The 18,456-nt window shown below is 39.5% G+C and overlaps 1 protein-coding gene across 3 annotated transcripts; it reads right to left on the bottom strand.

Annotated features, from left to right (window-relative positions):
- Nucleotides 1-1,989: 1,989 nt before the first annotated feature.
- Nucleotides 1,990-11,868, bottom strand: pdp1 (pyruvate dehydrogenase phosphatase catalytic subunit 1). 3 transcript variants are annotated; one of them, XM_015358176.2, is made up of 2 exons: nt 11,755-11,868; nt 1,990-9,189 (listed from the first exon to the last, which is right to left on the bottom strand). In XM_015358176.2, exon 2 carries the CDS (start codon nt 9,136-9,138, stop codon nt 7,516-7,518), a length of 1,623 nt encoding a protein of 540 aa, XP_015213662.1. In that variant the 5' UTR covers nt 9,139-9,189; nt 11,755-11,868; the 3' UTR covers nt 1,990-7,515. The 3 variants fall into 3 exon arrangements, with proteins under 3 accessions (XP_015213662.1, XP_015213663.1, XP_015213664.1); XM_015358177.2 differs by lacking the exon at nt 11,755-11,868 and adding an exon at nt 11,373-11,614; XM_015358178.2 differs by lacking the exon at nt 11,755-11,868 and adding an exon at nt 9,502-9,841.
- Nucleotides 11,869-18,456: the final 6,588 nt, after the last annotated feature.

Raw genomic sequence — 18,456 nt, 5'->3', positions numbered from 1 at the left:
GAAGAAGTCCACTTAAACTGTAACCCAATCTCTAAATTTCGTCTCCTCCCCATCTTTAATCTTTTCCTAAAATAGTAATAATGGAATAGGATTTTCATCAATAATTACATTTTATTTCCAAAGACAAAATAATTGTCTTCAGTTATTTATTTTGTAACTATGCCAAGAACTGATGTATCTGAATATGTTTCATGTCTCCAGCCATACAAGATTTATTTGCACATGGAAAAGGCTTGCCTGGCTGAACCCTTACACCTCCTGGCAATGAGTTGCATACCGAAATCCAAGATGTGTAGAAGAAGTTAAATTAATCCTGCAATGCAAATCTTGCAGGATAATCTTTCTGTGAAACTGTATATGTAGTTTTGCTGACAGCAGCCTGCGTCTGACCTCTTCATGAATCTGGCAAGTAAAGCTGTCAAGAATCTCACGTGCAAGATCTTAAAGGCAAGCAATCCTTTCAGACAAAGTCTGACCTTTTCAAAATTGTCATTGGTCATGTTTTATAACTGTACAACAAGAACACTAATCAACAAGAACGCTAATATACTCATTTTGGGGGTACAGAACACAAAGTAATACAATTAAAAAATTGATACTGAAATACCAGATTAATTGCTTCTAGTAGGAAACTAGAATGAAACACTAATGAAATACAGTTTTGCTGCATATCCGCCTTACAATGGTTGTTTTCTATAAGGAATGGGCATCGATGTAATAAACAATAATTAAATATGCAAAAACTAAAAGCAACGATTGGAGAACTGACAATTCAGGTCACCCCAGATAAAAAACAATAATTTTCCTTCAGCATTTCCAATTTACATTGTCCTATTTACACTAAGGTGATGGAAGACAGGTGAAATTGCAAACAGGTAGGTGTGCATTTTTAAATAATTTTAGTAATATTTTAATTTGTAAGCAATTTCAAATAATATCCATTATATTTTGGTGCATCAGAGTGATAGCAAAACAGAGCAGATTTTAGAAATACTAGAAATACAGAACATCATCCGTATTCATTTCAGAGTCTATTGCTAAATACAAATCTGGAATCGGCGGCCCTCAAGATGCTATGTTTCTTGCAACCGGAAGGGGGCGCAAAGGAACCAAACTGTAATTCAGAACCGCCATCAGAAAGGGTTTACATCCGGGAACCCTTTCATCTCACTGCCGTGTAATATTCCACATTGTTTTCGGACTCGGAAAAAATAACAGATCAAGGCGGGGCAGTACATTCCCAATATAAAGGAAGTGTGTCATATTAACTTAATTTAACTATCCCAAGTATTTTTTGTATTCCTGCTATTACAAATATTACTATATCAAATACTCTAGTAATATCAAAGCAAATACCAGATCCTGGAATGCATTTCATACCAAACAATTAAAAACTAGATAGGAAAATTAAGGACATGATTTGATGTCACTGAACTACCACCTGGCTTTACATTTAATGCCGAAATGCTGTTAAAACAAAACTGACATCTGACTCGGCTGAACTAAACCATAAAGTCAATTGGTCACACTCAATAAAACCACATGGTATGCAATTAATCAAACACTGTGCCTAAAAAAAAAAAAAAAAAAGATACCAGGAGCAGATGTTTCTAATTTTCCCTTAACAATGCGGTACTTGGATTTTTCTTGTTTCTCCAACTCTTCAGGTATTACAGAAATAAAAAAGCATTTAATATCCAAAACACTTGCATTAGAACAGATAAGGTTTATGCCGTAACTTCTTGACAGTAACAACAAGCAGCTTCGGGATCTTTTCATGCCTTTGATTTGGAACGCTGAAGTGGATCAAGGAAGCAATATACCATTCCCCTTTCAGAGAGCCATTCCAGCTCGAGCTCATGTAGTGCCTCTTGTTTATGGGTTTAGAGAATCAAAGAAAAAAAAATCACAGCGAGGCTCTGAAGGACTGACCTTCAGTGACCAGAGGGTTTCACAGGCCCTGGAGAAATTCCACTACACGACACAAAGTCTTTGTTCTGTATTTTATTAAAACATATGAATACAAAATAATAACACGCAGTAAAAGCACACTTTTCGCTTACATACACAATTGTTACATAACTATTTTTTCCCCCATAAAACAAATGTAACAGCTCCATTTAAAAGAAGTGTAAATAACCTTAAAGAAGTAAGCATACATTTGTCCTAAGAAACCTTTACCAGAATAGACTGTTACTTTACTTTTCTGGTCATATTGCCTCACCCCTAGTTAAAAGTCCCACCTCAGCAGATAGATAGGTCAAACTTTCAGATCATCAGATCTTCTGCGATATTGGTTTCTCAAAATAACTCGTTAGTCAACATCTTGTCTCTCTTGTGGAACCGCAAGAACTTGCTAAGGCAGGTGATGACTGTTAAGCGCCTACGTCTAAAAAATGATCACCTCAATGTGTTCATTTGTACATTTAAAATAAAATCCAGCATGTTTAAATGAAACATTTCATTTAAAAGTTGTCCTCTTCCTATCCAGCTTTGTAAGCAAAGAAAATGAGTTTGAATATAAACTACTAATTCGAAGACGTCAGATTTTGTATGAGAAAAATCAATGATAATTGTTGTACAGTACAGTACCTTGCAAAAATATTCACCCCCTGTAATGGCTCCACACTTTTTTGACATCTAGAATTCCCACATTTTCATACAGGACTTTATATTTAGAAACTACAAAATCAGCACCCAAACTGATAATGATAAAAATGCCGATATGTCAATAATGTTTCTCAAGAGAATTAGAAGATTTTCAATGGTGTAAGTATTAAACTCATTTACTACAGCAATCATAAATCAGTTCAGCTAAAAAGGTTCATTCGAAAAGTCACAAAACGAATGGATTTGTCTGTACGCAATGTGGTTTAACTTTGCATTGGAGTAACTGGGTGTCTCTGTAAATTCCCTCAGATCATGGATTTCTAATCACAACTCGCAGTGACACAATACATCGATCCTGAAGACCAAGGAACGTTTGAAAAAAATATCAGTGAAAAAGTGGAAGAGAGTCACATCGCAGAAGAAGGTTACCTATCTGTGTAAGTACAGTGACGTCCAACATTAACGTCTGGATTGTGCATCATCCTACCCAGACTACTAGATACTGTGAGCCCACACTTTCAAACTAACTGGTTAGGAATGCAAATGTGAAGCCAAATGTGAAAGAGCTGCAAACGTCTGTCTTAAATGGGAGTCACTGCTCCTACAGTATATTGACAATATCGCAGTCCCAACACAAGACCGGTGTGAAAACCAGTCAGACTGAATCTCAAGTGAGGTCATCCTCAGACACGTGGCAGAAGGTTTTATGATCAATGTTTATTGTATGACCATCAGGCTGCCGAAATCAGCAGGAACTGGGGCAGCTTGTCAAAAAACGTGGGGGAAAACAGATGGTGCAAATCAGGGGCACATCACAGGGGTCACCCAAAATCTAAAACGGTGTAAAAAAAAACCTCACATTTCTGCAAGACAAATATCCAAAGGCCAACGCAAAAACCACATTGGAGTGGGCTGACAAAAACAGAGTGAATGTCCCCTCTCAGGGCTTTGACTTCAGTCCAATAGGAAATGTACTGCATGGTGAGGTTTACAATCCATCAACTACCCCCAGCAGACCTGTCTGAAGAGGGACAAAGGTGCCAGTAACAATAAACATTATCACACCACCTCACTGTGCAAAACTGGCATACAACTATACAAAAGTACTGGCACCAACTGCCATCAAAGGTGTTTGATTGATTTAGGGGCAGAACACTTCAGCAATTACCAAACTAAAAATATCAAACTCGAAAATATCATTTTGTACTTTCTGCAGACATTCAAACTCCTTCACATACTGTACAACACCGTTATAGTTTGGAATGAATTTCATGTGAAAAACGCCGTATTTTATTTTGAATTTAAAGTATGGGGTCAATAGTTTTGCGAGGCAAAATATGTACAATTTTAGTACAACCCTTTTTAAAAACTCTCCTCTCGATAAATTTCAAACACTGTATTTTGAAAATAAAAGGTAATTTGTTAGTTTTCTTACAGTTTATTGTAATATAAAATTTTACAGGTATAACTGACATTTGTCTTACGCTTCAAACAATGAGCAGTTGCAAGTTGTCACCTTTGTCAAACATTCTAGTTTCTGTCATATATTTTGATAATAATGTATGCTCGTGTGTAAACACTCCATAAACAACTTGCTGTAGGCTTGATAATTTACATTCATATTTCAGTAACTGCAAGAGTCCTGTTGACAAATATCCACATTTAAACTAGTTCTGCCAACCAGGTTAAAATATAACTTTGAGCAGACTGTCCAATCAAAAAATTGAAGTTACTGTACACATCCTTGAATGTCTTTACAGTCAATGTTTTATGTTTCTTTTCAAATCTCACCAAGTCAAACTAAGTAGCGGATTTTAAAATTCATCCTTTCCAACCCATGATCATAGATGAACAGTAAATACTGCAAGGTCACACCCTGATCAACATTCAGAAAAGTAACGAAACAGGGACTAAGGAATGTCACAATCAAATCTCCATGCATCTTTAAAAAAGGCTATTAAATTCTGTTAAAACCATCAAAATGACCAAACAATTAATTATCTTCATGTTTTCATCTTCATAATAGCAACAGAGAATATATTTACATTTTTTCCAGCAATATATTCAGGAAAAATATTTTTAAAAATATATGTTTTCTGAAACAATGAAAATAAAAACAAAATATATTTACCAAAATCATTAGCAAGTTGTGTTCAATTATTATTTGACAAAATAATTATGGGACATTAAAACATTACAGAAATGAACACTTAGGACAGAAAGACAAGGTCACCTCATTAAAGTCCCAGGTATGCGCAACAGACCTACAGCATTCAAGAAGGAGGAATAGATGAGCAATATTTTTGTACCAGAAGAACAATTCTAAAACAGTCTGTAACTGTCACCGTTAACATACATTAATATGTTAATAATACACTTGCCTCCATGCAACGCAGTTATCCTACTAGTCTCGGTACAACCATTTCTACAAGAACTTTGACCAATTTGAATACATATATCCTGAAGCTTTTTTAAAGGCTAACAAAAACTCTTACTTACAGTATATGAAAGCCATAGACAATTGCAATTGATAGTAAAATGCAATTGGACGTGTACTACAACATGTATCACACTCCATTGATTCACAATCTCGTCACTTGTTCTTGACAATCACAGAGTCCAACACAGACAACACATGGATTGTCCCCATCTCTGGGTTGGAGTGCTAAGTAAGGTTGCATCATATTTAGCTAATACAACCTAGGAGGTATAACAAGTTAAACAAAAATTTCATTTTTATTTACAAAACATACTTATTTTTATTATTTAAACCCCAAATCAAATGACTATCATTTTTACTACACTGACGATAAAGTGCTGGTTCTGCTCAAATCACTCAGTCAATCAGGAGTGTAGCCCTGAAGTGCTGAAAACATCATATGAAAAACGCAGCCTAATCCCAGCGAAACATTTCAACCTGACAGCACGCCAGCAAAATGTTCTAGATCTTCAGAGAGGTTACTCTTCGATCATGGTCTAAAAGAATTAAGACCATGCTAGAACAACATTCTGCTTGAATATAGGCATATGTATTTATGTTCAAAATATATACAGAATTCTGAATCTAAGTCTTGTGCGCAAAACATGCGAGGAGTTTAATATTTCTGACGCTGTCATTGTTGAAACAAATTTGCTCACTCTGAATTTCACCAACAGTCTGTTTTAGGCTCTGTAGTCTGTATGAGGAGACATACTGTAGCATAATGTACATTCAGCAGACAAATACAGCATATTACGATGTTGTGTAGCTGATGCTACCACCAGCAGGTGTGCAATGGATGCACCTGCCCGCACGCCAAGCTGTCGAGAAAAAGGACTCATCCCTACAGCCCCTCTAAATGATTTCCTCCATTCTCCAGAAAGCAATTTTGTACTCCCCACTGGATAGCAGATTGAGGAGACCAGGATAATACCGGGCACCAGGACTCCCAAAAAGGTGAAGATAGCATTGGCCTTGAAGTGGTGGGCACCTGCAAGCAACACGCACGGCCCAGACAGAATGTGGAGTGTTCACAGGTGTTAAATGGGGAGTGTATTCCACAAACCTTTGACTAGGGTACACTTGTGTGGGCTTGAGCTCCACCTTCTGACCGTTTTAAACAGGATTCGGATCTGGAGATCCGGGGATCGCTTTGTCCGGGGGAAGGGAACAGAAAACAGTCCTATACTCCTCAAACCAACAAAATACTGCCTGCTACCAAGGCCGTCTATTTAACAAACTGGAGAGTCCTGACCAATGAAAGAATTTGGATAAAGCACTGAAGAAATTTTAGGGCTCAACCGGACTCAACGACAACCCTCAAGGATAGTGCTATTTCAAATGCTCTTTAAGAACACTTCGATGCCCTGGTGTAACACCTGTCACTTCACCAAGCAAAGTATAGTCTTCACTCGGGGCCATCTTCCTTCTGCGCAAGTCCATTGTATTTTTTACTTAATTCATCCACCACAGAAATGCACCAACCATCTGGGTTGTTTAGTCTACTGCACAATGACAAGGAAAATGTATGCATTAAAAATGTCTCATTCATAATCAGAGGTATCGAACAAGGATAGGAATTTACGCTTTACACCTGCTAAGAATGTCTAATTGTCAGAAAGTTGCGACAGACTTGCTCCAGGTACAAAGGCACACCTTGCTTTCAATAAGGCTGCATCTGCTTTGGTGACAAATATGATTGATGTGTAAGTCAATTATTGCATAGACAAATTCACATAGCATTATTTTTTAGGGCATCCTTATTGTGCTGAACACCAGCAAAACAAACACCTTAAAATTCATCTTAAAAAGCAATGTGTTGATAAAATAAATGAACTTGTTTCATCCCTCTTTTACAGGAAAAAAAAAAGGCGGTCAATGACAGCTGAAATGAGAAGCGAAAGGGCATATTCTGGGAAAGAACTTTTGCAATTTTCACAGAAATGTCTTCAGAAGATATGAATAATGCACTCATTCGTACATATAATGATAATGGAAGACAGATAAAATATGAGCTGTGAAAAATAGCCTGCCCTTTTAGATGTAACATTTTTTGCATGATTATTCAGCGACAGGATTCTAGCAATAGCCACAAAGAAACCAAATAAATAACATAATAGGTTCAGAAGTGTTTCTCAATACATAACTACATTACTCTCAAATAACGTATGGCCAACGAGCAGCAGGTAACTGACATCTCCTTGTCTCTGCTGCTCTGAAGAAGGAGTGGCTACATTCCACACAATTTTCTAATTTGGGGAGTTCCTACAACATGATCTATAGCCACTCATTCTCTTCATCATGTTATTGCTGGGTAAATTGGGACTGAATGAGTAACATTACATAGAATATGACCTCCAAGCTAACTGTGCAAATAACGCACAAGATGTTTGAATTTCATCTCTGCCATTAGGAAAATTCAATCCTTAAGGCGAGTCTCCTCCACCGGGCTTATTATGCGCACTAATGACATGGGAGTTGAACTGGACAACGATAATGGTGATGTCATCCCTGTACATGCGGGCCAGCTCTTCTGGTAGGCTCAACATTTTTGAAAGACGCTCGTGGTCTACCGTTCCAAACTCATTGTTCCCCACCGCGTGCCTTATAAGATGAGTGGCTGCGTTCTGATCCTCGAAGACAGACGACACCAGCGCCCTTCGCTCCATCAGCAACCCCTGCATCTGCCCGAGGGTCACCTTGTAGCCTCCCACTGTGATTGGCTGCTGAAGGTGAACCCCCGTGAGGTATTCGCCCACAATTCTCACCACTTCCTGTCTGTGCATCGTCTCCCATAAGCCGTCAGTACCCAGGACCAGGAAACGGTCCTGGGGTCTTAATCTGTGGTGAATGACCTCAGGCTCGGCGGTGAGGTAGGGGGGAGTGTGATAGTTCGGTGGGATGAACTTTGTGTGCTCGTTTTCATTGAGCTGGTCAGGCCCAGACTCCAGGACCCGCTTCTGCAGCTCAATGCTCCACTTGAATTTCACGTCTCCGAAGGCCCTGAAGGGCATCAGCAGGCCGAGCAGCCGGTCCTGCTTGACGACCGTCTTTTCCTCGTTCTTGGGATGCTCCGACTGGACACGCCTGATCTCTTCCTCGTTCTGCGCGTTGTGGTCGTTCGACAAGGTCAGCGCGGACCATGACCCGTCCTCCTCCTGCACGCCGAGCACGGCCCGCCCGTCGCCGGTGTTGGCCACGTGCAGATCGACGCCGTCGATGTGCGCGACGCAGGCCGTGGCCCCGGAGAACGCCACGCGGAGCACCCAGTAGTTGAGGAAGGAGTTAGGATCGCCAACTTGAGCTTCTAGGGACAGATCATTATCCAGCCGCTTAAACGCGTTAATCAGAGCCTCTTTAATGTCCGGCGTCTCTCCGCTGTTGAGGTCAATGAGCTCCTGCCAATATGTTCTCAGGCTGTTGAAATACAACCGAGAAGCCTCCTTGCTAAAATAATCATTAGGGTGCTTATGCCACTGCAAAATGGGCAACACAGCCCTCCCGCTCTCCACAGCATTTTCTATTTCAAGTAACGTCTCCTGAGGCAGCAAGGAGACGGCAATGTAATAAAACAGCCTCTCACTCAGCGCCTGAGCACAGGCGCAGCCCGCATGGCCATCGAACACCCCCAAGAGCATCCCCCTGGTCTGCAGGCAGGTGGCAGCACTCCTCCTGTCCTCGATGGGGGCATTGGCCGGCAGCTGGTTGCTGTCAAAGCCGAGGACGGGGCTCACGTTCTTCCCATCGAACTCGGGGACTTTGAAGCTGTACTCGTTGGCCTTTAAAATGCTGTTGACCTGAGGCGGGGTCAGGTTATAGCGCAGCTCAGAAGACGTTCTGTAGGGGCGCGACTGGATTCTCCACTGGCAGCGCCCTGCAGGTGATCCATCTGCGCTGGAGTTTTTCTGCGGTGCGGGTTTCACGGCGTGGGGGGGGCGCTGAGGCGGCCGCAGGCATCGGTGTCGAGCACGGCACTGAAGGGCTGAGCTGCATATCCTCCTGATCTGTCCAGCGCGGGCGGCTGTGAGCAGCTGGGAGATCACAAGCATGGCAACAGGCCGCAAACCTTTCAAGGTTGTGAAAATACCTTTTCAGTTGACCTACGACAAAAATATACACAATCAGATACACGCCTGGCGAAGATGAGCTGAAACACATTTTTGAAATTCACATTTATTTGTAAGCAAAATAATCACAGCGAAATCATACAAAACAAACCAATTTATAACAACAAAGCGAGCAGAACAGCCCATATTAGGTTGTTGATACGTTGTTGTTTTTTTGCCAGTAGGAACGATGAGTTCAAGACGAAGGTTAACCGTGACTTCATTTTAACAATATTGATTTTCATTATTCAAATCAAGCTGCTTTAACACGTTTAACATCTAAATACTCCAAAGGAAAAACTGTACCTGTTCGGGAACTTTTTCCTCACAGGAATTCGAGAACCTGCGCTAAAAATATCAGCTCTCAACATGACAGCCTGTGGCAGCACTGTGAGAAACACATGTCTCTGTGTTTGCTTGTACACTTGGGGAACTGAAGTTAACTGTATACTGAGGCTGCTCACTTTAGCACTGTGCTCTGAATATAAGCATATAAATAGACACAGCACACACGACACACGGAGCACACTGAGTTTATAAAGGGCACTCGTTCTTTCAGAGTCCAGGGACTGCAGGAATCAAGCAGCTTTCATGCATGATGCAGCTACCCTCAGCCCTACGGCAGTCAGTGACACACATGACCACTCACTGAGGTTCTGCAGGAGAAATGGGCTGGATAAACACACTACCGATTAGCAGGAGGTAAAGGGCATTACTACGAAGATCTTGTTGCCCAAATCCATTAGAGACACGAAGACTCTCAACACTATTAAAACTCACTTAAACGCTGAAGTAACAGCAGAGGTCTTTAATGTATAATTTGGGTGCACTTAATCTATAATTTAGATGTATCACTCTTGGATTTTTGGGGGGGCATATCTATTTTTCTAGTTTTACTTCTATATTACTGGTAAATAATAATATATTTGAAAATTGTTCTACTGTACGGAACTGTTTTTTAAAGTGCTTATAAGCAAAACTACTAATTTCAGTCTTGAATATAGAAGACTGGCAGAGTCAAAGTCAAATACAGTACTGCAATTTCTCAAGGGCACGGACAGTCAGTCCAACAGCCTCCATAATCAACTGAGATATACCTATCGGAGGCTTTCATGTGCAATTTAACAGAAGTGCATTTAAAACTGAGAACAGGAGGCATTTTTAACAGAGGGGTCTGGAACAAGCTACCCAGAACAATGCTCCAGTTTCTTTGGACAGCCAGTTAGATGAGATCCTGTCTACCTGTAGACTTTCTTATGTTTTTGCCACTGTAGATACAGAATAAACACGCATATTTCATGCTCTGCCCATCCATATATTGATGTCCAGTTTCTGCGTATGGCCTGTGTAACCTTCAAGATAATCTTAGACAATGGTCAATGGTTTACAGAAGTCATCATTATATGAAGCAAAGCCAAGTTTTACTTGTAAATTCTCTACTTCTACCTGTACGTACTGTATCAACGTTTTAAGATTAAATCAGTGCTAAGTATTTCCCTGAGCAACCGATGGTGACATCAGCTCGAAAGGATATTTTTGTAAAAAAATAACCTGTGTTGAAGAGCGGTTTTTCTCTCCTGCAGACGCCTAGTGAGGATTTAAAAATAAATGCGCTTCGTCCAGAGCGCTGGGTAAATGCCTAGATATTTTGGCAACTCGCTGCTGCTCCTGACATTTGCTCTTGAAACGCATCTTTGAAAATCCTTCCGGCCCCATGCACTGTACTTCCAACCAGTTCCCTGGTTAGTAAAAAAAAACGCCGATTGCTTTACTACGAGACAGACGTAAATAAAATTGACTTTATCTATTTGTCATTATGGAAAAAAAAAATGTCGGTACTGGTTGGAAAAGTGCTTACAACTGACCCCTCGTAAAAACAAAATTAAAGAAACTCGTCAAACGGTGACTGATGAACAAAAAAATCATATTAAGGGTATAAAATCATACCTGAATATTCGAGAAGGCTGTTCTCTACACGTGATAACATGATAATACTGTAATAGCCATGTAGCAACTATAATTTTGGTTACACATGCTTTACTTTATTGCATTGTTATTAATATTAATACCTAAATGCACGCCACCAAAACCAGTTCAGTACGTGAAACAGGGCCGAAGAAAAAATAAAGGCACGAATATTTTTTATATTGACAGGTAAAAGAGAATCAAGATGTTACCTTTAAAATGCCCCTCTAAAACGCGAGAGCCGAACCGGTTTTGTCCAAGACACATCTAACGCAGATTAGCTCACGATGAGTGTAAACAAAAAATAAAAGTTGCCATATTGCTCGGCGCATTAAATACAACAAACGTGTCCATTCTGCAGAACCTTAGCGTATTTCCAACCAGACTGACTGGAGTAAGAGATCTGCAAAACGACGCGACAGGAGCTTGACGTACAGTCTGTAACCGCCCCAAGACCCCCACCATCTTTTTTTTTTCCTACCGAGAAAAAAAAAGAGACGAGAGGCACAACCCATGCAGAACAACCGAGTCTGAGGTTCAACATAACGTGCAAATCAAAGAACCATGCACATCACGAACTAACATCCTACCTACCTTCCCTGCTGTGCTTTTAAACTGTTGCATGGAGCTGATGATACAACTTGCCGCACAGCCCACAGAAGACAACGCAGCCGAGCAAGCATCTCGGGCGACAGGCCCTGCGTAGTAGGTCCCTGTCAAAGTCCTGATTGGTGTGTGCTGCTGGGGCTGGGAGGTGTGTATCGCACGCCTTAACCTCTTGCGTACCGGAGCAGCTATTGGCTGTAAACCCGACACGTGTGACGGATGGGTTCGGGAGTGTAGTGTGCGGTACGTCCGGTCTCTCAATTTTAAAGTCTTCAGCTTCTGAAATGCTGGTGTCCGGCTGTTTAACACGTAGAAATCCTTGTGCAATCACGCAATAAATGTTTGCAGTCGCCAGCACACAAACTGAAGGCTCCACGGCCGAAACGTTGTGTTTTCTTTCTTCTCTTTTCAGCATGGAAGAAAACCTATTACTTGTTCCTTTTTTTACCCACCGGGACGACACAAGCTGTAGTTGTGTGAAAACTATCCGAAAAGAGATCAGTGCTTACTTCAGAGAGATGACTTCCTCTTAAAACTACGTTTTTGCGAAGTGGCAACTTAACAAACTTGTGTTGAAGGTTTATCGTTTTTATTGTACATTTTAGTTTACAGTTACTACCATTAATTATAAGACAATGTACTTTGCCGAAACCATCTCAATTAACAGCAACTGATATGGGTATATTAATTTATAATCACTTATTGTGTACTTTTTGTATCATCTATCCTGGATTAGAGTGTATTTTCCTGTTTTGTATCTTATCTTTTTATAGTGCAATTAAGTAGTAAAATAAGTAAAAAGTAAATTATTTATTATATTTAAGATATGCTGCTGATAATGAGAAAAACAAAAAAATGATTGGGAAATGCAACTGAGTCATGGACTGGAAAAAATAAAAGCCATTAAACTGATTTTTCTTAATATTATGTTAAAATGAGGATTTAAAAATGGCAAAATAATTAGAGACACAGTCTTAATATACCTGTATTTGGCTTATTTGACCATTCAAAAAGTGATAAGGTGTGCAAATAAACTGCAGAAAGGAATGTTGCCCTCTTTGACCTCTTCATAGCTTGTTCATTGCTTTTGTTTCTAAGTCGCATGATGATTAGCAGACTCCTGACTCGTGCCTCTTGGGTTTGATTCTGGCCTAAGGAACATTTTGCACAGTTTGCATGCTCTTCCCCATGTGCCTGTGAATTTTCTGAGAGAATTTGATTTTTTCCCCACTTTCCAGTAGATCTGCCAGCTAGGTTAATTGGTGTCTATAAGTTGTCCTTGTGTTTCTGTTTGTCCTGCAAAGGACTGTTGTGTCTACAGAGTAGTCATGTTCTGCCATAAGCCATGATCAGCAAAAAAAACAGAACAAGCAAACATGTACGTATCAGACTTCTAGTGTGGAATGAAATGATTAATTCAAACTTTTTTAACTTCTGCTCACATCTTCGCCAGCTTTCCCTGTGTAAAATTCTTAAATAATCCAAAATCAAAACCCTAAGTAGCTTGTCTAATTGGTATTACTATACTTGAATGCTAATGACTTGTTGTGAAGCACAAGTCTTAATGCTGTATTGAAGAAGTAAAATGTTAAATTCAGTGCTTTCAGAAGGATTGTTGATTAGCTGTCACGTTTAATTCTAGCTTCAGAGATAGTGTCATGTGATGTACTGTATGTAACAGGGCTTTTCTTACATTTGTTAATAGTCTGAAGTACACTAAGGTGAAACTTGGTAAAGAGTTCAGTTTCCATTTTACCCTGCCTGCAGCACTGACCAAGACTAAGACCAAAATTAATTTAATGTAAACACTTATAAGTTAATAAAATGTGCTCATCTTATCAGCTTGTTACTGCTTGGAACCAAATGTTGACACTTAGACAACCTAGGGCTTTATTTCTGAAGGTTTTAGTAGTTAAGCTAAATAAGTCAGAAACCTAGTAACTAGGTGGGTCTGGATTGTGCTGAAGAATACATTCAGAGCCAGAAACATTGTGAATTAGGGTAAGAAAATATGTAAACACAAAAATCTTAGGACCCAAGGCAACATAATCCATCTCTATTATACTGAATAGGTTTGTAGGCTTGTTTATGCATGTGTATTTCTAAGCAGTACATACACTTACATTTCGAGGAACATCTGCTGTTCTGCAACTATACATTATACAGGCAAAGCTCAAATAGTTCAATAGGCTGGTGACACCCTTTCCTTACACGAGGGAGAAATGCATCTACATGTCATGTACAAGGTCCAAGACTGTGGGGTTGGCACCCATTCTTAACACTGTTAGACAGTACAAAAAGTCTAATGAAATGCTTTTTCAGGAGTCTACGGAAGACAACCTATACATTGTCAATGGGGATAATACTGCACAGTATATGGTGACTGATGACAGAAGACCAAGCAGCTGGTCTTCCTGAGGGATTTTGACAGACCGTCCAGTGGCACCTAATGCCAGAGATTCTGCAAAGCAGAATCCGAATTCTTCTGTGGGCTGGAAGTGTCGGAAAAACCAGGAAGCAGCTGTGGAATATCCTTGAATAACCCCCGCTTTCTAACAAACCTACTTTTCAGAATTCACTCATCCAGTTTCTGTCAGGAATAGACTGCATTCCCAGAGTTTAATGCTAATCCCATCCAAATATTATGCAGGAATGTTGTTGTGTACATGCATATTACAATATCAAATATTGAAGTTGTAATACAAACAATGCAGGGGAGGTTTGGTTACAGGATCCAGAATACCTGAAAGGCCTGCATAGTTTTTTAAAGATTCTTGTTGATCAATGTGTTTTATTTCTATTTTCACCACAAAGTACTTCTAAGAACCACGGCTTTATACCTAAACATTATGAAACCTTTTTTGGGATAGTAGATAATACAGTATGTTACCTAATGCAGAACAGAATCAAACATGAGAGCTTTCTGGCTCTTACTAGACTTGCCCTGTAGTTACCTTCCCAGCTCAGCTTACAGCTATCAAAGTACCGTAGCTCATGGTGACCTTTTCCTGTGAGGCTAAACTCACTTGCCCATTCTGAATGACAGTTTGAATTCAGTCTGTAGTGCTCTGCTCTGGTTATTCTCAGTTGCCTTCCTTGGTAAATAACGTAGCTCCCCAAGGACAGACTTTGAACACTTTCTATGGTAGGAGCATCCAATCTAGAGATTGTTTCTAGAGAGCCCCAATCCAGGTAGCCTTATAGATCACCCTGAAACACCTGATTCTTATTTACCTGATGATAATTAATTAATTGCCCCAGGTCTTTCAAAATCAATGATTTTATAGCCGCCTATAAAACCTACTCGAAAGGGCCTTTTCTCTTTTTTAAATCTCAAATTTGAAACATCACTTTTGTCTTTACAAACCTCTTCAGAAGAAAATACAAAGGAAACATAACATTCACAGGTACCAGATCCTGGTACAAGTGTGGAATGTGAAGCAGAGAGTTTTCTCGCAAATGTTAAGGTACCTGGCATCATATTAATATAGCCTCCCTCTTCATTTCCTCGTGGATATGACAAGTGTTTTTCTCCTGATTTGGCAAGAGTTGTGTAATGGTAATTCACTTCCCCTAAGGACTATATAGATCTCTCAAAGAAGGGTTGTGAGAACTTCGGTAAAGAGTTCATTTAAGTTTGAGTTCAAGTTTCAGTTAGCACCTCAATACAGAGCATCACAGAACATGTGTGCTTAGAGTAGTTTCCAGCCTTATGTTCACAGCTCATACACATACACTCTTTCCCCGGCTGTAATTATTGAACGCCTTTATATTTCTGTTTTGGGGGGCATGGTGGCACAGCGGTTAGCATTGGTGTCTTGCAGCACTGGGGCTCTGGGTTCAATGCTGGACATGGTTAGCTGTCTGTGTGGAGTTTGTATGTTCTCCCCATGTTTGCGTGGGCTTCCTTCCGCAGTTAAAAAAAAACATACTGGTGGGTTAACTTTCTTCTGGGAAAATTGGCCCTCGGTGTGTATTTCTCTGTGTCTGCCCAGTGATGGACTGCCATCTCGTCCAGTGGGTACTCTGCCTTGCGCCCGTTGCTTGCCAGGATAGGCTCTGGCTAACCCTAAACCCTGAATTGGAAGAAGTGGTAAGAAAACACATGGATATTTCAATTTTTTCCACCCAGCAGTCTCCTTGAAAATACCCTTACTCTAATCCCTTTTCCTTCGGTATTTTTCTGTTTTCTTGCTTGTTATCCATCCTCCATTCCATTTTCATTCCTCTTATTTTTACTTTCCTTGTTTCTGCTGGTCAAAAATGTGCTGCAATTCAGCCTCCCATGACTCATGTCTTTTGCCAGTGAGACCACTTTGTATATTTTTATTACACATATCAGTCAACACTGTAGACATGAACTCGGTGATTCTCTCTTCTGCACCCCTGCGTGATTCACAAGAAAATTGCAGCAGATTCACAATAAAAGGCAGCCTGAAGGTGGTTCCTTATTTTGCAAAGCAACAAGCCTATGTGGGTCACATAGTTTCAAAACACACCATGACATACTGTATCTCTTGTTGGTGTAAAGATTTTGTGAGCAGCTGACTTTTACCGGCCAAAGCTAGTTTATGGCCTGTCGAAACACACAGGGTCCGAATTGAAATCACCGTCTCTGCTGCAAATTGTACCATTTTAAAAGAAGACTGAAGAATCCTCGGTCTTGCTATGAAGGTGAATTAAGACCTTTTGAGAGCAGTCATGCTTCAAATGTTCTCTTTATTTACTGTGATTAAAATTATACTGTATTTATTACTGTATTGAACAGAATATAAATAAAAAAGATCACATTATTTAATCTTAAATTGATTGTGAAATCAGCCAAAATATTTATCTTAAATCATAACCACGTCCATGTATTTTAAGGGGGAAAATTGCAATTATGTGAAAATGCATCCTATCTCACTAGGAATATTTTAAGAAGGAAGAAGGTATTACAACGATTTGGTCAGACACTCCCCACCAGGATAGTTTGAGGCAGGTTGTTAAAGCTTTCAATGTTATCTCTCAATGTTATCTAGAAGCTATTCCGCTGTAGAAAACAATAGGTGAGCCTATGGGTAAAGTGTACTCCCGTTGAAACACATTCTTTAGTTATGGGCCCCCAGGTGTGCTGCAATGTGTGCTCTGGACCTTTTGAACTAAAGCAGTATACAGTCCCCTGTAAATTACTGGAAAAGACTGCACCTATCACCTTGTCAAAGCCTATTTCTTTGAAGGTTATGACCATTAAGCACAGACCAATACAAATGTAAAATATAATTATCTTCATGCAAAAAAAAAACTATCTTGAGGAATAATAATAAGCTTGATTTTATATTGCACTTTACAAATTGCTTTATAGGAAAAAAAAAACAATTAAAACAAATAAAAAGAGCAGCAATGATAAGAGATAACAAAATTAGTACACAGAATCAGTATAGTAGATATAGTAGTAGATGCGGGAGCAGAAACAGAAATAATTTACATAAAAGCCTTTCTGAAGGTGGTTTTGAGCCTGAATTAGAAAAAGATCTCAAGCTAGATAACCCTCCGATATCCTTGGGGACAGAATTCCAGAGCTCTGGGGCAGAACAAGAGAAGGCCCTGCTACCCATAAAGTATAATCCATTTTGGGGAACAAACAGCAGACCAAAATCAAACGAATGAAGGCCACAAGGTGGGGAACAGGAAGATAATAAGTCGGATAGGTACTGAGGTGCCAAGCCATGCAGAGCCTTAAAGGTGAGCATGAAGATATTGAAGTCGACACGAAACCTGAAACCAGGTGACATTTCAAACAAAAAAAACAATGGATGTAAATGCGTTCATTTTAGAAAAAAATGTCAACTATTTATAAGCAAATTCCAAAAATTTAACTTTGATCTTTGTTTAGCGAAAAACCCGTTCAGAGCTAGAGTTCTCACATGTTTGAACTCTGTCACTCCTGTTTCCGGGGTGTGTCAGGACAGGGGTGTCTTCCAGATGAAGAACAACAACATGTTTTCGACAGTGATGTATTTAACAACACCCACTGCTGGGACTGCATCTTCATTAGAGACACAAATAAAGTCACAAATACTTCTCATCGTTCCAAGGGGGAATTTCTACATGGTTATAAAATAAAACAATCATATTTAGAAGAAACTCAAAGCACAACAGCATGTGTAATACACAACACAAGCAAAAAGACATCAAAAGAACACTCTACAATTTACTTTGTGAAGCCAGGAGCTAGACCTTATATACACATGCAACCTACTCACATGCTGGTGAGCAGAGAACACTTTGAGTCTTTGATTAGTGACTAATTTTGGCCTATATATTAAATCATGTAGATGATAATTATGTCTTAATTAACATATTTGGTAACATAAAGAATTAAATAAAAAAATGACAGTGAAGGTTGTCAACACAGTGAAACCTATTGGTATTGCTCACTAAATGTGAATCTTAGAAAGAAGAATCATTCCATAGCCTTCATGATAATCACCCAACTTGCTATTAGTTTCAAGATATCTGACATTGTCAAAAAAAATCTTGCTAAGGGAGAACAATCTACTCCATTACGTGATGTATGAAAATGCAAATATTTTAAATTAAGATTATTTTTCCAAAATATATATTTTTGAGCAACAGTGCTGTTAAATATGTACATTCCTATAGTATAAAAATAAAATAAAAATCAGTCAACAAAATTATAAAAAAAAC

This window comes from Lepisosteus oculatus, chromosome 10, assembly GCF_040954835.1.
Source record: "Lepisosteus oculatus isolate fLepOcu1 chromosome 10, fLepOcu1.hap2, whole genome shotgun sequence".
Taxonomy (NCBI): Eukaryota; Metazoa; Chordata; class Actinopteri; order Semionotiformes; family Lepisosteidae; genus Lepisosteus; species Lepisosteus oculatus.
Note: the sequence above shows the minus strand (reverse complement) of the source record. Positions and strands in the feature narration are given on the sequence as shown.